Source organism: Erpetoichthys calabaricus, chromosome 2 (assembly GCF_900747795.2).
Source record: "Erpetoichthys calabaricus chromosome 2, fErpCal1.3, whole genome shotgun sequence".
NCBI lineage: Eukaryota > Metazoa > Chordata > Cladistia > Polypteriformes > Polypteridae > Erpetoichthys > Erpetoichthys calabaricus.
The window spans coordinates 322,092,978-322,117,889 of NC_041395.2; the positions used below are offsets into that span (position 1 = coordinate 322,092,978).

General features: G+C 43.5%; 1 protein-coding gene across 1 annotated transcript in view; it reads right to left on the minus strand.

Moving 5' to 3' along the window:
* si:ch211-250c4.3 (uncharacterized protein LOC100535981 homolog) overlaps positions 1-24,912 on the minus strand; it is an 86,161-nt gene that overhangs the window by 34,897 nt on the left and 26,352 nt on the right. Inside the window, exon 2 of the mRNA XM_028795979.2 lies at positions 9,706-10,367. Coding sequence (XP_028651812.1) covers positions 9,706-10,367 — 662 coding nt within the window. The remainder of the gene's footprint in view (positions 1-9,705; positions 10,368-24,912) is intronic.

Consider the following 24,912-nt stretch of genomic DNA (forward strand, 5'->3'; position numbering starts at 1 on the left):
TTTGGCAGCACTTCCGCCACACCTGGAAGTGCTACCAGAAGAAGGTCGTTGGACACCTGGAGGGCTTCTGGGCGTCCTATAAAAGGAGCCAATCAACGCTACTCAGAGAGCCAGAGTCAGGAGGACAATGCTTGTGAAGCTTGCCTGTGAAGAAGGAAGGGGGCTGCAAGTTCTCTGGTGGAAAGTTTTACTGTGCTTGAGACTTGGTATCAGTCCTTGGAGACTATTCAGACTGAATAAAAGGCTTTGTGTTGGACTGAACTGGTGTCGTTGCCTGTTTGTGTCGGACTGGGGCAGCAAGTGCACCCCTAGTCAGTTACCACAATCTCCTTTGACCACAGCAGACCATAAACACCCCACAAGCCTTGCTGTTTTGGAGATTCTCTAACCCAGCTGTCTCTGGTCATGACTAGTTGGCACTTCTCAGAGTCACTCAGGTCTTTACATCCACCCATATCTTCAACTAAGGGTGCGTAATGTCAACTTACCATCTGATCTTGACAGACAGTCGGGTCTTATTAGATAGTTGATGTCATTTGCTGCAATGGGAGTGTCATGATGTGCTGGCTCATCAGTGTAAATGCCACACTCTATGGACAAACATGTAGCAGGGAGTGCACACATGTGCCAGGAATTATATCCTTGCCTTTACAGATGATATGCGTGCTGTCTGACGGTGTTCTTGTGGATGCCACGTGTCTGTGTGTGCACAGCTCTCTGTGCTGGGGTTTACGAACTACACGTGTCTCTGTGGACTGGTGGGTGTCTAGTTGCAGAGGGTCCTAACAGTTGTGTTCACATTACACAGATAGGTAAGTTTGTTTTTACACAAGGGTGTGAGGACACATCTGTAGAAATGTACAACTGTGAGTGAATGTGTCAGTGCTCCGAACAACCCCTCTGTTTTTTTAGCCAAAGTTCTTCCATGTTGGGGTCTGGAAATATCCAGGGTATACACACCTGTGTGAGAGCCCCCAGTATGGAGCATATGCTCTCTCCCTCAGGTCCAAGGGCTTCACCTCCTTCACTTTATGAGCTTCACGGATGAACGATGTGAGAGGGCCAGGCTCAGCAGCCAACCTGTCGACGCGGCTGTCAGCATCGCCCACTAATGTGGCAGATGAGGAGCAGGGCTCTTGAAAAGCCGCCAGGCACAGGCATGAAAGAGGGGCTGCATGAAAGGGGCTTTATCTGGCTAAAAATGCAAGTAATTTGAACAATCTGACACTCGCACGATAAAAAGGGCTGCTAATTATTCCTTGTGAACGGGCAATGCCGCCCTCTGAACGGTTGCCATGAGGCCAGGGGCTTTGGGACAAATCGCTGATGGCATCTTCAGATTTATGAGCAGGTGCTGTTAGATGGGCCTTGGGATGAAAAGAGCCGTCAGCGCCTCCTTTTTAGATCCAGTGTCTCTCACTCCCCTTCACACGGGTCTTTCGTCTTTATGGTGTCACGCGGTGGTGGGTTACCCCTGTGGGGGATGGGGCAGTTTGTATAGGTGCTGGACCTCTTGCTGCTAGTAAGATTTCAGAATTCCCACAGGAGTATATCAATCAATCCCACTGAGGACTGGGCAGGCTTATGGGTAATGGTGCTTGGCAGCCACAAGAGGGCAGCACACAATCAAGTTTTCCCTCAACCCCTCCTTCTGCCAGCAGCTTTGGAAATATGGAAGGGTTGTCATATAGGGGTCAGTATACCCACAAAGCCTGCTGGTGTGTGTGTCTGCAGGGTATGGTAGGAATATTTTGTGAAGCTTCAGTAAAAGCTGCCTGAACTGTGGAGCTGGGAGGAAGCTGAGTGAAGCTAATGACATGGCGGCTGCAGGAAGAAGAAGGTGCAAGAATTTTGTGGCGTCATTGTACTTCCCTGGGATGGGTGGCAGAGTTCATTTGGTCATTAGTATCGAATTATTTAAAGCAGTTTCACTTCTTTGCTACCCCTTGGGTAAAAGCCTGGAACAGTGGTCTCTGAGGATGGGTGTGGGGTCCAGAGAGACTCAGCGTTGTGACATCACAGGCTAAGGAATAAATTGAAGAACACAGCAATAGGCAAGAAGAGAATGTGTTATGGTTCAGCCAGAGGACTTTATTTCTTATATATTTAATATTTTTGTGTTTATGAAGCTTTCATCATCTGTTAATTGTTTTTTTTGGATTGCCTTTATGTAAAATTATTGTTCTTTAATCATCTTTTCTTTATTTTATTTTAATTTGTAAGAATTGTTCTTCTGTGTTCTTCAAAGGTATACCTTGTGTTTTGTGGGAAGCCCAAGAGGCGGGGCCTCCTTGACATCACAGTTGAAGGACCGCCCCCCTGCCTGTATACCGTGAAGCTCAGAAGCAGATCCTTCAGTGGCTCTGTGATGTTCCTAGACTGCATAGTGATCCTTGTTTTCTTTTGATGTTACAAAGACCCGGGTGGTGTGTGTGTTTATGCTGAAGAGATGAAGCAGCTGGGTGCGTATGGTGCCGCCGAAGACCCGGAGGTATGTTGATAAAAACCTAAGGTTCTTTAAAAGGTTACACAAACAGTCTGCTGTAAAGTGACTAAATCCATTCCTCCGTCTCTCGCTCCTCCAGGATTTTACACTGGTGGTAGAAGTGGGATAGAACTGACTAATGACCCCGACACAGAGGACTGGTTTAGCTCTAATGCTGGTGGACAATAGTTTGCTGTAAGTTGGGCAGACTGGGTCGCCTCACACCCTTTATGCATCCTGGTGGATGGAGTTCATGTTACCCTCAAGGGCTCTGAGACGGAGGACAGTGTAGTGACACTGGGTCTGGATGTGAGAGGGACACATTCTCCTGTAAGCCACTGACTGGGATGCCTAGAGAAGCCGGCTATGTGGTTCCTGAACAGGACATGGGTGGGGGTTGCTGGTCCTGCACTATAAGAAACGCTTCATTACGTGTCGCCCTGCTGCTGAGGAACACAGGCCTGTGGACAGACCTGGCTCTGCTAATGGAACCTGGGGGATTGTGTGCCAGTCGAATTACCTATCACCCAGGAGTGGTGGCTCTGAGGCTAGGGATCTGCTCTTGTAATTGGAAATTAGCTGGTTAGAATCCCGTAAACACCAGAAGAGACTCTACTCTGTCGGGCCCCTTGAGCAAGGCTTTTAACCTGCAACTGTTCTGTCCTGGGCATGACGTTAATCTGCATCCAGCCCTGCAAGCAGGTCCTCCAACTTAGAGGGAAAACTTGGTGGTAGGATTGGCACTCCAACCACCGTAAGAAACCTCACTCTGTTCCAGTGTGGTGCTGAGGTGTCACCAACTGCACTCAGGTCCCAATCCAGGTGGTACGGCATGTGGTGGATGTGGCAACGTGATATCAGCGCAGGCTCCCAACCTCAGGATGAGTGAAGCAAGGCAGAGCTGAGTTATGTGTGGGTCAAGGAAATGAAGCAACTGGGAGCGCATGGTGCCGCAGAAGACCTGGGTGTGTGGTAGAAGAAGAAACTAAAAGTCCTTTTCAGGGTCCCACCAGAAGCCTGGCATAAGGTGGCTAACTCCATTCCTCCATCTCTCATCATATTTCTTTGTTTCCTTGGATGTATTTGCTTCTGCTCCTGGTTTTGATTATTGAGTAACATATTGCGACCTGTTTAATCTGGAATGCCAAATCCTATTGCCTTATTTTTTGCCATTTTGTGCTTCATTTTGTGATTTCAAAAAAATACCTTTACTGGTTAGGTGGTGATTTTTATGGTTTCCTCCTCACCCTTGAAGGGCATTTTTTTGGGACATTTAATATTATTTTAAACTTTAAAATCACTTTCTTCTTTTTGGGCCTGTGTAGGCCTAAGCCGGCCTGTGGAGCTTGGAGGTCAGGCTGCCTGTAAAGAGGCCTACTCTAGGCAATCCAGAGAAGGCCCAGGCAGGTTTAGGGGTCTTTTTCATGGCCTCACACCCTTTTTGCTATTTTGAATACACTCATTTCTTAACAGAATGAATGTTTTCATCAATACATACAGCAAAACTGAAAGAAGAAGGGCATGTGGGCATTGTATAGTGGCACAGAGGTGACAGGACTCTCTCAGGGGAGGAAAGTGCAGATTGGTAAGTGTAATGTAACAGGGTGGCATTGAGCTTGAGGTTGGCCAACAAAACAGAGGGGCACTTTGGGGCTTGGCCTAATAGTATTGAACAGGTTAGAGTTTAATTGAGCGAGTTAAGGGTATGGACTTTAGGGACTTGTACTGAGCTGAAATGGTTGGGTTAGCAATGATATAGTAGTGCAATCTCAAGTTTCAGAAGAGTGGATTACACGGTTTTTGCAATGTTCTATTGCCACAGACCTAAGTCAATTAAACTGAAGGTGGGAGATCCACTGGTCTTATTGGCATTGAGCTAAGATAAACAGGTAGGGAGCCGTGGTTGTCAGCCATTCACCGAGGCACAGTTTTACGGTGTTACTTCTTGAAATGAATGTGAGTAGATTATGGAAAGAGAGAAGGACATGTTTCTTTACCGAATGTTAGGATGGACAAGTTAATGTCAGGATTGTAGCTAGGAGCTGAGGTGGGGTGTTTAGAAAAAAAGTTTCACACATTGGCATTACTGTTGGCAAGTAACTGACATGGAATAATATCAGCACAGAGAAACACAGATAAGCAATATAATGCAAAATTAAATCAAAGATAAAAAATAGGGACACATGTGAGATACTGGCAAAGATATGTGCCGGGTAAACTAAAAGGAGATGGAGGCACACACTGATTTTTTAATGCTGTCACACGCGTGCGCATAGGGGACAGTTCAAGGGCTCAGATAATTGTAATCTTCCCCCGAAAAGCCAGAGGGCGCTGTTGACTCATGCCTCTTCTGTTAATCTCTCTGCAGACTGGAAAATTGACAACCATTATGCCTCTGATGCCACTTCCGGTTTCTGCCTGCCTGGACCCGCTTCTTCCTGCCAAGATCCTTTTTTTTAACCAGAAGCAGAGCCATCTTAGCCAGTCTGCTTTGGGGACTTGCGTCGTTACATTTCTTTTTAAAGCGCTTTACCCACGTTTTTCTTTGAATATATGTGGTTAGCCTTCTAGGTGCCCTAATCACCCTTAATCTCTTTATGTCCTTTTGTTACACTGCTATTGAAGTGAATAACCAGTCTAGCACTATCTACTGCCATTGAACTGAGGTGGGCAGACTAAAGACAAAGGGCACACATTGGCTTTATCTGGAGTGGAGCTGGATGCAGTTTCATCAAAAATAATTTCCTTTACTGGAAATGTACACTGTGGCTTCCTATTTTCCTGTGAGTCAATATTCCAGCAATAACATTAAAACAAAAAGACCCACAGGGACAGGTCTGCCACATTCCTACCAGTGGGATGATGGCATGGAGAAGAAAATGAATTCCCATTTCATTAGTCTTACAGCATCTGAGATACAATTGGAAGCATTTTTTTTCATTAGGAGCCCAGGTACAGTATGTGAAGTGAGTTGCTTGTGGTGTTAGAAGTGGGATTTGAATCCACAACCTCAAGGTTGGAAGTTGAAAGGGTTAACCTCTATGCCACACTCCCTGCCACAAAAACTGATGTACTGGATAAGTGACTTCTTTCTATGAAATAATTCCAGTTAACCAAATTAAGGAATAACTTATAACATATAAATTATTATAAGTGAAATGTTAAAATACCCATAATATGCAATAAAACAGGGCTATGCACAAATGCTCCTGTATTGAAGCAATGCTCTGCAGAGTGTGTGCAGGAGACTGTGGCTGGTGTCCACATTTATATAGCGCTCTTCTCACTACTCGAAGCACTTTACATAGAGAGTGTGGAGCCACTTCAACCACCACTGATGATACAATGGAAGCCATTTTGTGCCAATATGCTCATCACACATTAGCTGTTAGATGGTGAGAGAGTAAGCCAATTAGAAACAGGGGATGAGTAGAGGGCCAGAATGACTAGGCCGTGGTGGGCAATATAGCCTGGACATCAGGATACACAATACTCTTTACGAGTGATACCCAGGGATCTTTTATGACAACAGAGATCAAGTCCTCAATTTTACAAGGGACAGCACCGTTTTTATACCACAGTGTCCCTGTCACTGCATTGCAGACCACAGGGTAAGCACCCCTTTTAGGCTTTGCCAACACCTCTTCCAGCATCAATCCAAATCTTTCCTGGTTGGTCTTCCATCCAAGTACTGGCCAGGCCTGAACAGGCTTAGCTTCAGATGGATGACCTCTTCTGTGGTGCATGTGGTATGGCTGCTGGACGGCACTGCTGGTTTCCCAGGATGTCTTATCTTAGCTCTGTCGGATGTAGCGCTTGGGACACAGCTAGCTAACAAAGGGACATCACAAAGTCACTCCTAGAAGATGCCAGCTCTGTATGACTGAGTACTTTGGTTGGGAGCATGTGCTGATTAAAGCGCATTGCCGCACCCACCACATGACAAACCACCTGGATTGAGATCCATGTACAGCCATGCAACGTGTGACACCTCAGCACCACACTGAGGACTGTGAGGGTTTTTTTTTATAGTGGCTGGAGTGCCAATCCTGCCACCAACCCCCAGGCTTTCCCTGAAAGTTGGAAGACCTGCTTGCAGGGCTGGATGCAGATTAACGTCATACCCAGACTAGAGTGGTTACTTTGCTGTTGGAAAATGGCACCAGGCAGGTTTATCAGAAAGGGTTATACAAAGGCTGCAGTGGGTTGGCACCCTGACCGGGATTGGTTCCTGCCTTGTGCCCTGTGTTGGCTGGGATTGGCTCCAGCAGACCCCCGTGACCCTGTGTTAGGATTCAGCGGGTTGGAAAATGGATGGATGGATGGTTATACAAAGGGTAGCCCTTTGTGCAATCAAATTGGTCATAGCAATCAAAAGTAGTGACTAAATTACAGGTGATGGTGCCCACTGGCTTAGTGGTGTACCACCCCAGAATGTTGTACAAATTGAACCATAGTCTTCATTTGTTAATTTAGTGCTCAACTTGCACCAGGGCAGTCATGGGGTTCATTGCTGAATACAACCCTGTTTTGTCTTGGTAGAGTTCTGTATTACTCTGCTTGCTCCTTTTGTATTCTTAATTTGTAGCCTTTGTCAGAATACCTCAAATCTCCCAGACTTACCACTGTTTATAAGGTATTATAGTATATAACTTCTCCCCACCTTCCCTTCTACATTTATAACCTCAGGCAATTAGGTGTAGTAAAAGACAAGCAGGAGTTAAGTTACACTTTAAATAATGCATATTGATTCATAAGCAAAGTACAAGTGAATAATGACAACCATACAACATGATAAATGCTGATGTGTAGTTTCAGGCGGCACACAGACTTGTTTGTTATTTTAAATGTCCCTAGTTAAGTCCTCATTTTTAGTCAGCTTTCTTCAGAACAGGCCGCATGCTTGTCTCAATATGGCTGCTGAGCTGTGCTCCTCATTATGTTGTCCTTTTCAGTTCATGGTGAAAGATGGTCTTTCATCATTTGTTAAGAGAGAGGGAGAGAGAAAGCAAGCAAATTGATGGGTTTTCTGTCCAACCCCTGGGGCCAATAGGACATCATGGTACTTAAAGGCTTTTGATACAAGGCAATTCCAAACAGCCATACTTCAGAGCAATCGGGGGAGAGAATACCTTCACACCTGCCCCCAAAACTATTTGTTAAGGTGAAGCTTGGCAGTTAGACAGCCTGGCTTTCCTGTGGGGGTTGACTGAGAGAGGCCTGCAGAGAAATATTAGCCAAACTTGTTAGAGGCACGTCCCCCAACCCTGTCATAAAATTCGCTATCCTGACTTAGTCCTAGGGGGTAAACATGAATCCTTCTCACTGACGAAATACTAATATTACATTGCTTTGCCTAAGTTACAAATAAAGACATACAAAATACTGCCGTGGGCTGGCGCTCTGCCTGGAGTTTGTTTCCTGCCTTGTGCCCTATGTTGGCTGGGATTGGCTTCAGCAGACCCCCATGACCCTGTAGTTAGGATATAGCGGGTTGGATAATGGATGGATGGATGGACATACAAAATATTTATCAACTTGTATGCAGAATTTCACACCACAACAGACCCTCATCTAGGCCAGCTGCTCGAACCCAACTTCACTGCAGACTCAGTCAGTATTGTAATGGATTCTACAAATAGAATTCTACAATTATGGGAGATGTTATCTGGTGATTTGTGGACTGAGGCACATCACTATTGATGGTAGAAAGTGCGGTTGCACGTTTTGTGACATAACTGCTGGATGTTCCATGGTGTTAATGCACTTTATATTCCAAATCGCAACCTCAGATCCTCAACTGAGTGTCTCCTTAGAATTCCAAGAACAAAACTTAAAAGAAGTGGTGAGGTGGCCTTCTGCTGTTATGCACCTAAAATCTGGAATAGCCTGCCAGTAGGAATTCGCCAGGCTTTAAAAAACTGCTGAAAACACATTACTTTAACATGGCCTTCTCATAACTTCACTGTAAATTAAATCCTGATACTCTGTATATCCAATTAATTATAATAACTATTCATGGTGGCTCTAAAATCTGTACTAACCCCTACTCTCTCTTCTGTTTCCTTTTCCGGTGTCCTTTTGGTGGTGATCTACCCAAAGTACCATGATGTTCCAACAATGATGGATGGATTAAAAGCCAGAAGTCTGTATGACCATCAGTATCAAGTGACTCCGTGAGAACCCTAACTACAAAGAGGACTATTTCATTTATGTTAGGTAGAATGCCCAGAGGGGACTGGGTGGTCTCGTGGCCTGGAACCCCTACAGATTTTATTTCTTTCTCCAGTTGTCTGGAGTTTTTTTTTTTTTTTCTGTCCACCCTGGCCATCGGACCTTACTCCTTTTCTATGTTAACTAATGTTGCCTTATTTTAATTTCTTATTTTTGTCTTTTATTTTTCTTTTCTTCATTATGTAAAGCACTTTGAGCTACTTTTTGTATGAAAATGTGCTATATAAATAAATGTTGTTGTTGTTTATTACACTTAGTTTCTCAGATCCTTTCTGACAGGTGTGAAACCATTTCTATATACATAAAATCCAACGTCAGTCTTGTCTGTCTGTCTGTCCGCTTTTCACGAAAGAACTACTTAACGGATTTAGATTTGGTTTTTTTTCTATAATTTGCTTGAACATTCCAGTTGATTTTGTGACTTCTCTCATTGTGCTATGTATCACAGTTCGATTTATTTGCGCGAATCCGAGAGACACGCAGTGGGCCAAGGGGAGGGGGACAGGGCCCTCCTCACTCACGCACCAGCCTTAGGGCATACCTTACCTCCACTTAGCTAGTGAACGAGAGAACTACTTAACGAATTTAGATCATTTTTATTTTTTCTATAATTTGCTTGAACATTCCGGTTGATTTTGCGACTTCTTTCATCGCGCTAAATATCATAGTTCTCTTGCAGGAGTGATATATTTGCGCTAATCCAAGACAGAAGCTGTGGGCTGAGGGGGAAGCATAACGTCAGGAGTGGGGAGCCAGACAGGACCCTCCTCACTGTCCTGTTTCACTACTACGCAGGTGGAGCTGTGGGGGACAGCTAGTTACTGATATTAGCACTGCCAACCTCAACCCGCTGTCACATTCACATGGCCAACTATTTCCATAATAATCTTATCTGACCATCCTGCTTCACAAACACATTGACTCTGTGAGACACACTAATACGCAAAATGCCAAACAATGAGCCCTGTGCACTTCTTCTTTCTTACCTCGCTCAGTCGGCAGCACTCATCCATGTATTCATCCAGGCTGTCACTTGTTGGAAACTTCTGAAGCGGCTGCTCTTGAAAGTCCACCTCTGTCATGTCATCAAAAGCTGGCAGCAGTACCTGCTTCTCTGTCTTGCCAGCGTGATTCCTATCCAGATCCGTATCCTCTCCTGCCTCCTGTGGGCTGACATCGGTGCCAGCTTTACATTGCCCGTCTTCAAGGTCCGTACTCTTAAGCTGTTCTGATTCCACTATTTCAGGAGATTTGCTCAAGGAAAACTCCTCGTCTGTGACTGGCACAAAGGTGGCGGAGGTGGTCAGAGCCCCAGAGTCGCAGGAGGAGTCCCTCGTGTGAATGATAAAGCTCTGCTCAGAGCCCGTGGGCGTCGATGGCGAGTTAGCTCCACTTGGCAGTTCAACCCCCGAGTCCTCGGACTCAAACTTGAAAAGTCCAGGCAGCCTGCAGAGCGACTCATTGCTTCTGAGGTGGCAGCAGTCGGGTTTGGGCTGCTGCTGCTGCAGCTGCTGCTCTGACTCTGACTCTGTCTCTGGGCCTGCTGGTGTAGACTTGTCAGCACTTCGGCTCTTCAGATGCAGGTTACCAGTAAGCAGTTTCATCTTGGTCAGCACCACATCACTGTCCGGCAGCTTCTCCACTTTCCCTATGGTAAAAAAAAAAAGGTAGAGTGAAGCTGGGTAACTGACCAGTAGATACAAGAAAGGGAAGCCGCATTGTGCCATATTTGTAACCGACTCACTATGAAAAGCTCTCTCTTAAACTAGGAGGAAAGGAGAAGAATACCCAGCAGCCTCCTCTCTGGCCTGGAGTCAAGAACAATCACCTGTCTTGTGTCTTGTCATGGCATGGTCACCTGAGATGTGCATACCTGCGGGTCAAGCATCCCAGGATATGTGTGCAATTTTGGGTTTGCACATCCTGTACATGTATGTGCTGCATCCAAATGCCATATAAAGTACTGTATACATATTCATTCACATGTACATCCATACAATACATAGAATTTACAGAAATGCACATGGATAAATCCCAGATACCCCAGATATCCAGATATGCAGGTTTGTAAATTGAATCAATGGCTGTATGCACACATACTATGCACTGTGAAGGCTAGGGGGCACCACTGAGCCGCAAACCCAAATGCAGAAACACAATCCTGGCTTCAGATAAAGGGGTTTTTATTTTAAATCCCTTGTATAAAAACAGACATGCAAGTGGTCTCTTCTTCTTTCTGTTCTCTCTCTCTCTTCACCACATTGATAGATAGATAGATAGATAGATAGATAGATAGATAGATAGATAGATAGATAGATAGATAGATAGATAGATAGATAGATAGATAGATAGATAGATAGATAGATAGATAGATAGATAGATACTTTATTAATCCCAATGGGAAATTGCCACTCCTTCGAGGCGAGTGTTTCCTGTCTTCGCTCCCATCTCCAAATTGCCTGGACAGGGCAGTGCGGTCTCTTTTATGGAGGACCCAGGAGTACTTCTGGTGCCAAGGCTTTGCCCATTGGAAGTACTTTTAGGCCATATGGAAATCCCAGCTAGTGTAACTCCCTGCAGCACGTCTTGGCAGCACCCAAGTATCTCCAGAGAGATGCACTACTGGACTACAATTCCCAGCATTCCCTGTGGTGTCCAAATGGGCATTGATATCCTGGGCTGCTGCCATCTAGTGGACAGGGGAAGACAATAAGCAGCAACTACCACTCCCCAATGCTATTCTGAGTTACAGGTGTCCCGTCCAGGTGAGGTCCCAAAACCTAATGTCCCAGCATGGTTGTCACATACAGTATACACGCAACTTCTGTACATTCAAGTGATATTACTGTGAAGGAGATGCGTGTGAGGATACATTTGATTTCCTCTGCTTGTTGGCTAGTCCACTCAAGATGGAGCTTCTAGAGAAAGACTGCGTACAGGAAGACTTGTGCTTCAAGTTTTATGGCAGGACTGCAAGAGGCACACGGGGAGAGAAGACAAACTATTCTTAAAAGGATGAAGCTGACGTGGTCCTCCTTGTTGAACATGCCTTTAACATATGATCTGCATGGAGGAGCCCACAGATGAGCATACACACAAGTGCACACTGGCAAATAAATGAAAACGCTCTGCCAGTGTGCATGTTGTTTGAATTCATGTTTGTTGTTTTGCCAACAGTTATACATGGCTCTCCATTTGGTGCCCCAACTCTTTACGATCTCTTTTGTCTTTTGTTAGAGTGCCGTAGTCGGCAGTAACTCTCAGTAAAGACCATAGAATGCAATGCATTGCCACACTCTGTTGGACTGGACTGGCTTCTCCAATGGAGGACTCACACACTCTGGGGTCGTGGAGAGCACATGTCTGAACACAGCAGTTTAAAAGCTATGAAGGAGCCACTCCTTACCATTACAAATTTATGTCTCCAAAAAAAAGAAATCCTTTAGATTTCACAGTGGAAGAAAACTTAACACACAGTTAGTTCAAGAATGTCTTTGCTGAGTCCAAGCAAGACGAGAGATGAACCAGAAGCCCACTTGGGTACTTGTAACCCAGCGAGCTCTGCCTGATAATTTCCCATTTGACCTCATAAATCGAGAGACATTTGAAAAGCAGATAGCTGGGATGGGGTGGGTGGGGTGTGTGTGTGGGGGGTTGTTGAGGCTGGAAAGTATTCTTATGTTCCCTCCCTGAGCCTGAGTTGAAAACTTTATTCATCGGTAAAGATAACCTTTGACCCAGCAGAGCCCATCAGTAATCTGCTTCATATCATGTGAATAAAGAAAGAAAGATGACTAATTCAACAGTCATGAGTGAATGGGGGTGGGGGGGGCACTGCCATGAAATATTACAGTCTTCCACACACCACCCATTCCCTCTATCCCCCCATTCAGGTACCTCGCTTAACCCCTGGACCAATCCTGGCATTCCCTGGGTGAGACTTAAAAGGCCTATTATCCAAACCCGCTTACTTCTGTGGTATAAAGGGGTATGGGGCAGTTGATATGTACAGTAACACTGAGTGGACCACCTGTATGCTGCCCACATTCTATTCTATTTCTTATGCCTTGCCCAAGGAATGGCTGATTGAGAAATGGGGATGACAGGGAGAGAAAACATTAAACTGAAGCCAGAGTCAAAATCAGAGATCTGTCCCATTGTTCACCATTATCAAAAGGTTAATCAAAGAATTGTAGTAAGAGTCAGGAACCAGGGAAGAACCAACCTCACATGCACAAAAGACTGATTTCTGAGGATCTCCATGGAAGCAGCTTCTTAGCTTTGGGCAGAAAACGCAAATGGGGACGGATGATGGTGAGATGCAGTCACTAATCACTTCTATGTTGTGTCCTTTAGAGTGGATGAAGAATTAGTAGCCAAACAATGATGTCACTTCTGCCTCTCACATGGTTCAACCCCTTCTGCTCCAGCCCTTATAAAAACCAAGGTGCCACCAGAAGTTGGTTCAATACTTATGAGAAGAGAATGTAATGGCATGTGGGATTATGCATTTTACTAGAAGTGGTTAAACAGAGGCATAGGAGGAGGGCTGAGGAAATACTTTAAAATTATATTCTAGATAGATAGATAGATAGATAGATAGATAGATAGATAGATAGATAGATAGATAGATAGATAGATAGATAGATAGATATGTAAGGCACTATATAATAGATAGATAAGGCACTATAATATAGATAGATAGATAGATAGATAGATAGATAGATAGATAGATAGATAGATAGATAGATAGATAGATAGATAGATAGATATGTAAGGCACTATATAATAGATAGATAAGGCACTATTAGATAGATAGATAGATAGATAGATAGATAGATAGATAGATAGATAGATAGATAGATAGATAGATAGATAGATAGATAGATAGATAGATATGTAAAGCACTATATAATAGATAGATAAGGCACTATTAGATAGATAGATAGATAGATAGATAGATAGATAGATAGATAGATAGATAGATAGATAGATAGATAGATAGATAGATAGATAGATGTGTAAGGCACTATATAATAGATAGATAGATAGATAGATAGATAGATAGATAGATAGATAGATAGATAGATAGATAGATAGATAGATAGATAGATAGATAGATATGTAAGGCACTATATAATAGATAGATAAGGCACTATAATATAGATAGATACTTTATTTGTCCCAAGGGGGAGATGTGGCTTTTTACAGAGGAGGCAGATACACTAAGTATCATTAGTAGTAATGAAAATCTGTGTCATGAGGAACCCACTGATTGATCCTTAGGGTTTGATATTGCAGGCCGCTCTTGAAAGAACTTTTAAACCCCTCATGTCAGTCTTGTTAGTGATGTTCTCATCCTGTACAAATTAAGTTAAGAAAGGGCAGCGTCTGTGACTTTGGAGCTGAGCCGCACTTTACAGCTCTGCGTTGGCACCGTTCCTTGTTTTCGCATCAGCTTTAATCCACTCTTTAATCACCCTACCGGCAGTCCAGATGGACCCCGTGTTTATCTTTGAAGGACTGAGAGGAAAGACCATGAAGACACATAACAATCAGTATGTTCTGTAATGGTGAGTCAGAGTATTGTGTTGTTCCCAGTCCTCTAACTCTAACTGGCCAGGCTGCTCTGACCGCTACATTAATTCAGGAATGCTTTGAGCAGCCCCTTATGCTTTTGGTTAAGTCTGCTCATTTCTTTTTAATGTATTTTGATGGCTCACAGGTGTCTCTTTTAAAGAGTGCAATGTTTGGAGAAACTTTAAGAAATACCAGTCAGAGCTCACAAACCTCCATTCAAACTCCCAGTGACATTCCACAGGCCTTACCCCACCCTGGCCAAGCAGCCCCCAGACAGGTGGGAACTTTATCTTTGATCAGCTGTTTCCAGATGCCTTTGATGTCAATCACTGTCCACCCTTTGCTTTGAGGGGGGGGAAGTCCTTCTAATTTTCTGCACCACAAGATGGCATCAATCTATGCTTTGTTGGGAACAAGTCATCACAGTTTGTCAAAAAGCAAGCTTGGTCTCACTGTCTCTATTATATCTTTGTTATATATGGCACCCTTCAAAGTTTCATATTATCTGTCAGAAAGTGTGGACCAGTGCTGAAAGCATTTGATTGTAAACCGCAATGTGGCTGGTCCAACGCACAACTCTAACTCCTATGTGACCCTGCCTGTGCTCCAAGTGTACAAATACCTGCTAACAGCTGTGCTATACTGCATTGTGGAAAGGCACTATATAAAATGAACAACTGGATTGCATCTGCCCAAGACTTTTATTTCTGATGCCTTCATACAGAGGGGCAACATCCTAAAATCAAAAATACTCCAAGGTCCTGCATAAAAGGGGCCACCTCGTCTCATTCATGGAGGTTGGAGTCGGGAGGAAGAAGACTACACTTGCCTAGATATAACGCTGAAGGTGCTGTACAAACAGAGAGATGGCGCTCAGCTGAGGTGCAGACTTAGTGGCTCAGATGGAGTCTGAAACTGACAACTGAAAGGGTCCGCTGTCATTCCACTATGTCACCCTTCCCGCTTACAACACAGCTTTCCATTTTTCTAAAACTCTGAAGCACAAGCGGATGGCCAATCAGCCTCCCACTGAAGTGAAGACGGATGACCAGTGCTGCGGGTTAAGCTGCCTGCTAATTCTTGATCATCTCATTAACCGGTTCAGGGCTTCAGCAATACTTTACAGATTTTCCGAATGGACTTACCCTTGTCACCTGATGGAGATGATCTCCAGTTTTCTCTGCTCTAAGCCTGGCTGACTCCATTCCAGCCATGTTTCCCTGCTGGTCAGACACCCACTGGACCTGAGTCACACGTGCCACCTCCTTGGCTCAAAGTTTCAGATCAGGTTAATGAAGACGTGGAGCACATGTGACTGACAGTCTAGTGACTGCTCTTGGCTAATCCCCCTTAGGAGGCACTGGACTATTAGCGTGCACAGTAGGGGCCACAGCCGCCTTGATTTATATGAAGGGGTAGCTGGAGGGCTTCTGGAGGGTATAGTTACCTCAATGTATTGATTAGAATTTATCACCTGTATCTCATGAGAAGTCAAACAAAATGACACCTTTTATACAATATGCAAGCTTTCAACTCAACTCAGGCCCTTTCTTCAGAGTTGCGTATTGTAATCTTTTTAGTTACCGTATATACTCGTGGATAAGTTCTCCCGCAGATAAGTCGGGGCTTGATTTTACCGTATAATTTCCGGTATTTCATAATGTCAGTTGTATAACTGACGCTTTTGGTCCAAGAGATTATGATATGCTAACGCCCACCTGAGAGAGTATTGTGATGGACGGCCAGAGGTTCAGTCCGGCCGGGACGTCCCAGAACAGGAAGAAAGGAAAAGAGAAGCCTTTTCGGGACACTGCCTCCCCCTTATATGGTAGGTGGCAGCTCCCCTGGACGACAATGGTTCCACCAGATTCCCTCAGGGCATCCTGGGACATGGAGTCCGTTTCTTCAGCCCTGTTGGGTGCCGTGGGTGCCACCAGGCGGAGCTCACAAAGAACCTGGGAACTCCTACTGTTACTATGACCCGGAAGTACTTCTGAGGCACGAGGACGGAAGCCCACAGTACTTCCGGGCTATTTGAGAACTGAGGATGTGGCATTGACCCTGAAGAGAAGAAGGAGTACTTCCGGGTCATAGACTATAAAAAGGACTATGGGAAACCCAGCAGGGAGAGCCGGAGTTGGAAGGTTTGGTGACGAAGCTGCTGGGAGTGGAGGATTGTTATTGTTATTGATTATTGTTTATTATTGAGTATTGAAGAATTGTGGAGTGTGTGGTACTTTGTGCACTGTATTGGAAGAAAATAATATTAAAATTCTTCTTGGTGTTTTTACAAGTGTGTCCCGGACGTCTGTCTGGTGGGTTTCACGGGGCAACAGCGCCTCTAGCGGCCACACTATGTATCATGCCTATGTGACCAGACAGTAATACCCAAACTACAGTAGACCCCCGCAAAGTCATGGTTCAGAGTTCGCTGCTTAGAACCTAACTAATAATTGTTAGCGGAAACTGCAAATATCCTCCACATTTTTTTATGGCTTTTTTTGTGGCAATACTGTACTGCAGAGAGAACACAAAGCAACTGTAGAGGAAAACGCAGCTTGGGATGGTGAAAGTAGCCAATCCGAGAGCGTTATTCATTTCTCCTTGCTGTTGATTGGCTGCTGCTCTGTGACGCATCTCCAGCAGATGCAGCCCAGCATTCCTGTATCATAACAGTTTACCGCATGTAGCTATCTTGAGCGTTCTCGTGTTTTTTGTTTTGTTCTTCTTAAAGCCCTAAGATGCCGCCCAAACACCCTGCACCTTCTAAGGCTTCTGGCAATGAAACTAAACGCCAGAAGAAGTTTAGGACACTCCAGGAGAAGGTTGAACTACTGGATTTGCTCCAAGAACTAAGAAGTTATGCTGCAGTAGCCACCCGAGGAGCTGTAAATCCTCTGCTTTGCTGTGCAGTCATTATCTTCATTACATACCTTCATCATACTGCACAGCTAATTCATCATCATCATCTTCAATCAATATCATTCATTATTGGTGAGTACCTGTATATTTTACTGTATTTTTATTAAATTAAATTATTGTGTGTTTTCCCTACTTATACCAAAGAAAACGCACTTCCATGAATTACAGTACATCTGCATTTTACATTCTAGCACTGCGGGTGACATATCAGTACAGCACTGTACAGTATACGGGTTTACCTTTACATTATTTATTTTTAGGGTAATGTATTAAGTTGAGGGCGGCACGGTGGCGCAGTGGGTAGCGCTGCTGCCTCGCAGTTGGGAGACCTGGGGACCCGGGTTCGCTTCCCGGGTCCTCCCTGTGTGGAGTTTGCATGTTCTCCCCGTGTCTGCGTGGGTTTCCTCTGGGCGCTCCGGTTTCCTCCCACAGTCCAAAGACATGCAGGTTAGGTGGATTGGCGATTCTAAATTGGCCCTAGTGTGTGCTTGGTGTGTGGGTGTGTTTGTGTGTGTCCTGCGGTGGGTTGGCACCCTGCCCAGGATTGGTTCCCTGCCTTGTGCCCTGTGTTGGCTGGGATTGGCTCCAGCAGACCCCCGTGACCCTGTGTTCGGATTCAGCGGGTTGGAAAATGGATGGATGGATGTATTATGTTGAGTTTGAAATGAAATTAAAGTGTTTTGGGGGCATATTTATGGTTTAAACTATAAAGATAGGCATTTATAGGCAGTTTTTTGAGCACATCCAAAATTTGCGGTTTTTCACAATTCGCGGGTGCTCTAGGAACGTAACCCCTGCGAATTTTGGGGTTGTCTGTATTCCTAAGTGACGGTTCCACTGTTTTGTGTTTTTTGTATCTCATACCCTCATACACCTTTATCATAAGAACATCCTTTATCTATGATGGAGCATTCGACCAGAAGAAAATATGAAGCTGGTTTTAAATTAAACGTCGTTGAAGAAAAATTGGTAACCGTGCTGCTGCAACAAAATTTGATGCATCTGAGAAACTGATGTGAGATTGGAGGAGGCAAGAAGATCTAAAAAAAAAAAATTTAAGTGGCAATAACAACAACATTTATTTCTATAGCACATTTTCATACAAACAATGTAGCTCAAAGTGCTTTACATAATTTAGAAAGAGAAAAAAGACAAAATAAATCAGAATTAAAATTAGGGAACACTAATTAACGTAAAATAAAAGTAAGGTCTGATGGCCAGGGAGGACAGAAAAAACAATAAAAACTCCAGACGGCTGGAGAAAAAAATAAAATCTTCAGGGGTTCTGAGACCACGAGACCACCCAGTCCCCTCTGGGCATTCTACCTAACATAAATGACCTCAATCAGTCCTCATTGTATTCAGGGTTCTCATGGAAGAATTTGATGATAACGGTCATGTGGACTTCTGGCCTTTAATTCATCAATGTAGGGACATCATGGTGCTTTGATTTGGGTAGTGGTGGCTCAGATCATCACCACAGAAAACCAAAAAAAAAAATGCAAGGAAAGTAGGGGTTAGTTCGGATTTTGAATAATGATAATTAATTGAATATTCAGAACATCAGGATTAAACTACGATGAAATTATGAGAAGGCCATGTTAAAGTAATGTGTTTTCAGCAGTTTTTTAAAGTGCTCCACTGTATTAGCCTGGCGAATTCCTATTGGCAAGCTATTCCAGATTTTAGGTGCATAACAGCAGAAGGCCGCCTCACCACTTCTTTTAAGTTTAGCTCTTGGAATTCTAAGCAGACACTCATTTGAGGATCTAAGGTTACGATTTGGAGTGTAAGGCGTCAGACGTTCCAAAATATAAGATGGAGCAAGATTATTTAAGGCTTTATAAACCATAAGCAGTATTTTAAAGTCAATTCTGAATGACACAGGTAACCAGTGTAGTGACATCAAAACTGGGGTGATGTGTTCGAATTTTTGTTTCCGAGTTAAGATTCTAGCAGCTGCATTCTGCACACGTTACAATCGATTGATGTATTTTTTGGATGGTCCTGAGAGGAGTGCGTTACGGTAATCTAGCTGACTGAAAACAAAAGCGTGAACTAATTTTTCAGCATCTTGCAATGTTATAAGAGGTCTAACTTTTGCTATATTTCTTAAGTGAAAAAATGTTGTCCTAGTAATCTGATTAATATGTGATTTAAAATTCAGGTCAGAGTCAATAGTTACCCCTAAATTCTTTACCTCCGTCTTCACTTTTAATCCTAATGCATCAAGTTTATTTCTAATAACCTCATTATATCCATTATTGCTAATCACTAAAATTTCAGTTTTCTCTTTATGTAGTTTGAGAAAATTACTACTCATCCATTCAGAAACACAAGTGAGACATTGTGTCAGTGAATCAAGATAGTCAGGGTCGTCAGGTGCTATTGATAAATACAGCTGTGTGTCATCGGCATAGCTGTGGTAGCTCACGTTATACCTTGAGATAATCTGACCTAACGGAAGCATGTAAATCGAAAAGAGCCGCAGACCCAGGATAGAGCCTTGTGGAACACATATAGAATATCAGGTGTCTTTGAAGTATAATTACCACAACTAACAAAGAATTTTCTATCTGCCAGGTAGGATTCAAACCAATTTAAGACACTGCCAGAGAGGCCTACCCAGTGACTAAGGCGATTTCTAAGAATATTGTGATCAATGGTATCAAATGTGGCACTCAGATCTTAGAGGATGAGAACAGATAAATGGCCTCTGTCTCCATTTACCCACAAGTCATTTACTACTTTAACGACTACAGTTTCTGTACTGTTATTTGTTCTGAAACCCGACTGAAACTTATCAGAATAGCATGTTTATTGAGGTGATCACATTGAAGTGTCGCATTTTTGAACAGGCGTATAAGTCGTGCTCTGATTTTATGATCAATTTTTCAGATCTCAAGACCGGACTTATACACGAGTATATACATTAGGTCAGTGGTTCTCAATCTGTGGGGCGGGCCCCCTAGGGGGGCGCGAAGTAACAAAAAGTGGGGCACGAAGATGTGAAAAAAAGAAAACAAGAATCAAAAATATGAAAAATACATCTATTGAAACCAAAACAAATTAACTTAAACTACATTCTGATACTAGAAAAATAAATATAGAGTTAGATAAATGTCGATAAAAGTTAAGTAGGTATAATAAAATATGCATCTATGATATATCATTAATTAAAAAAGAACAAATTGGTATTAGTGGGCTCCTTTCAAAAAAACCTTAGGGGGCGCGATTAAAACTGTTATGAAAACTCAGGTCGCAAATGCTTAAAGGTTGAGAAACGCTGCATTAGCTAATAAAAGGTGTCATTTTGCTTGACTTCTCACTACTGTACATCCATAATGGCTGACAGGGTGCAACACCCTCGCCTGTATCTCTAAATGCTCCTCCATTTCTTGTGTTTTGTGGTTGGAACCCCAGGCCACTTTGAAGTCATTGCTGCTGGAATTTCCCTCAGTCTTTATAGTTGGGGGTGGGGGTGTCCCAGGTCATTGAGTTTGATGAAGTTTTCAAATTTTTTGATCTTCTGGTTTTGCGGACTTTTCACTTCTGTATCTTACGTATTGGGATTTGTATTGATTTGGGTTGCCTTTTTTGTCCTGTTGTGTTCTATTTTTTTTCTCAAAGATACTTTGCTTGGACTGTCATATCAGTTGAAGTCAGAAGTCTACACGCACTTAGGGTGAATTCTTTAAAACTCACTTCCACAGATTGTATACTAACAACCTACAAATTTGGCATATTGTTTTAAGATGTTTACTTTGTGCAGGGCAAAAGTAATTTTTTCCAGTAATGATCACAGCAGAAAGAAGCCTCTGTGACCAGCTAGTATAAAATAATGGAGGGACCATCCGAAGCCTGAGTTGGGTTGGGGTCCTGTACTTGGTTGGGATGCTCATAATATGGAAGGACAGGGGAAAGCAGTAATTCCTGCCTATTGTCTCTCTACCCAACCCGTACCCCCCCCCCCCCCCCCCCCCCCCATCCGTACACTAGATGACAGCCACCCTGGATATTGGTACCTGTAGGGAATGCCAGGAATTGTTGTCCAGTAGGTCTGGAGGTGATGCCTGGGTGGTTACACTCCCTACTATCTAGGACTTCTGTATGACCTGGAAGTGTTTCCAACAGATGAAGCACTGGCACCGGGTCTCACATAAAAAGAGCCACACTGCCCTGTCCAGTAGAGTCGGAGCTGGGAGCGGAGACGGACAACACTCGACTGGAGGAGTGGCAATGTGGTGCAGAGAGGGGGCGAGAGAAGTAAAAGAAAAAATGTTTTTTTGATTATAATGAGGTATTTTGTAATAAACACCACTTTGATTTGAACCTGGGACTGTGTTTGTGTGTTTGTGCTTGGGGTTTGGGGCTCTGTGGTGCCCCCTTGCCTTCACAATAATTTAGGACTTTTATTGTATTTTGAACATTTCAAGCCAGCTCCTCATTTTAGGCCTGCGTAGGCCAAAGCCTGCAGGTGGTAGTTGGGGAGGGATGGCTGGTTGGGGTGTAGCCTTATCTGGGCAGAATGGTGAAGATCCTTCTCATTATAGTTTTTCAAAATTCTGTCTGTTAAATATCCAACTTTCCACTATGTGTTTTTTTTTTGTGACATTTTCTGGAACCATTTGTGTGATTTTACAGATTGAGAATCTGAGTATGTAAGACTACACAACTTTGGGTCATAGAAAAGCACAATGGCTTCTTCCTCTGACTTGCTAAGATTATGTAAGTGACAAAGGCTGGAAAGATTGTGTAATGTGAGAGGACCTTTAGCTGATCGCAGAAAAAGGCAATGGAGGACAGAGTGAGGTGACCACCCATCTTTACACACTTTCCCACCACGGGAACTTTGTTTTCAGGAACAAACAAGTTACTGTATGATGTAGACCCCAAGACACTTGTGCTCCCTGCTCACTTTTGTGTGTTACGTTCCCACCACACAACAGGAAATCAAAATATGTGATGTACAACAAAAAGAGATAGGGTGCAAAGTGAGGGACTTTACGGGGACCCCACCCACTACCCCTTATTGCTTCAATGAGGTATATAGTCTGGCGGACAAGGGAGGTGGCTATAAAGATTGACGCGATGCGAAGTGCAGCACGATCGGGAGTTCATGAGGGACCCCCAGTCCTTATTACTCTGAAGCAATCATGACTTCAAGGATGGATTGTTGCTTGGGGAGCAGCTATGAAGAGTGATGTGATATAAAGTGCAGCACAATCGGGAGTTCATGAAGGACCATCGTACTGTACTGATCTGAAGCGATCATGACTTCATGAGGGAGATTATTGCATTAAATGTGATGGATGGGGAGCAGGTCTGAAGAGTAATGTGGTATAAAGTTCAGCATGATCAGGAGTTCATGAAGGACCCCCACTTCTTATTACTCTGAAGCGATCATGACTTCAAGGATGGATTGTTGCTTCAATTCGGGGCATGGGGAGCAGCTATGAAGAGTGATGTGATGTAAAGTGCGTCACGATCAGAAGTTCATGAGGAACCATTGCGCTGTACTAATTTGAAGAGATCACAGTGTCATGAGGGAGATTTTTGTTTCGATGCGGAACATGAGGGGCAGCTATGAAGAGTGATGTGATATAAAGTGTAGTATGATCGGGAGTTCATGAAGGACCACGACTTCATGAGGTAGATTATTGCTTTAAATGTGATGCATAGGTAGCAGCTATGAAGAGTGATGTGATATAAAGTGTAGCACGATGAGGAGTTCATGAGTGACCATTGCACTGTATTACTTTGAAGCGTTCACGACTTCACGGATGGATTATTGCTTCCAGTGCAGGGCATGGGAGGCATCTATGAAGATTGATGCGATGCACAATCGAGAGAGTTCACATGGGACACCCTTCTCCTTACTGCTTTGAAGCAGTCAGGACTTCATTAGGAAGATGATTGCATTCAACATGATTCATAAGAAGCAACTATGAAGAGTGATGTGGTGTGAAGTGCGGCACTCCATCTTCACCGATAACTCTCCAAAATCCAAACTACTGATCGATTTGTAAAATGGTGCCAGTGCTCGAGGTCAACCCATCAGCACAATTCATTGTCCTGATTGACTAAAAAACCCAGCTAAGATTCACACCGTCGATATGACGATGATTTATTTATTTTTTCAATGGGGATCCCACACACTCCTAATAATAAACAAAATATGGGCAAACTACAACGATCTCACCCCAGTTCTCTTCCAAGGATTATACAATAAACACAAATTAAGCAACCACAAATTACTAACAAAAACCACACACGATGAAAATGGCAACCGATGAAATGAAATGATGGAGGTAGATAGTCCAGAGATCCACACGCTGTATATGAATGTAAAGATCAGTCCTACCGGTTTTTCCTGATGAGATGATGATGCGTGAATGGGATCAGGAATACGCCTTTCTTTGCAGGACGACAACAAATCCTCAGACAGTCATCACGCAGCAGGAAGACACCAGACAGTCCATACACCCAAAACCTCGAGACGACGGGAAGGCAAATAGACAGGAAACTCCAGACACGAAACACTTTTCTTTCTGTAGATCTGGCCTCCTGCCGCCTCCTTGTCCCCAGCAGCCCCAGCACCCTCAGCAGACGACCAATCAGAGCCACTGCAGGGACTGCTGGGAGTTGAAGTTTCATTCCCCAGTAGCGCCGCTACACCTCTGTCTTACTTTAAAGCCACCATGTTAACTTCAGCCCAGACAGTTCTGTTTTGGACTTCAATCTATAAACAACCATACAACCAATTTTATCGTTTTTGCAGTCGAGTTCAAGTATACGGGAGACTGCCCCTAATCTTTGTCTGGTTCTTGGTCTTTTCTTTGCCACTCTCTTAACACCAGTGTTATGCATGAACTAGTTCAAAAGAACAAGCTCATTTCGTTAAGAATGGTAAACTTAATGTAACAAATTTGAAAGTCAAGAACTTGAACGTGAACTAGTTCAGCTTCATGTGACATTCTGGGTCCTGGTTTAGGTCCACATTAAACATTTTGGCTTGTAGGGGTGGATACGAATCTGAATACAGTATTCGGATAAGCACAAATAGTGGATGTTTACAAATATTTACATCATACAAATTTTTTTGCCATTTATTTGTATTCGGAAAAAATAACGTCAAATCAAATCGGCCCTGTCTGTGTCTGCCTGCTTGTGCTTAAGCTGCACCGCCGCTGACACGAGCACAAGGAGAAGCTCTGCTTTGGCTTTTAGGAAAATGTTGGATTTCGCGAGGCTACTTTATATTTTTCCCCATTGGACATGCAAAATATGATGTGAATTTTGACCGGCAGTGCAACAAGTTAGTTCACCTACACGCTGGTCCCACAGTCACATGGCTGGAAATAGAGTGGTAATTTATATGTGTACTAGGGGGCTCTGCCACCTGCTCGCTTCGCTCACCCACCCCCAGGTTTGGTTTACCGGATATACAATTTAAAGAGATTGTTATTTTCATGGGAATTGATGCATATGCATTATTTTCACTTTTACTTTAAAACATTAGTAAAAACAATATTTGGAATTAATTTTCCTTCAGGATCACATTGAATTTTAATTCCGTGTTTTGACTTTTTCGAATGTTTTTTCCCATGTTCTTTCTTCTTTGCTTTGTCGTTGACGTGTCATCTAGAACGTATAAAATTATTGTTGTCCTGATAAAATTTATAAGAGCT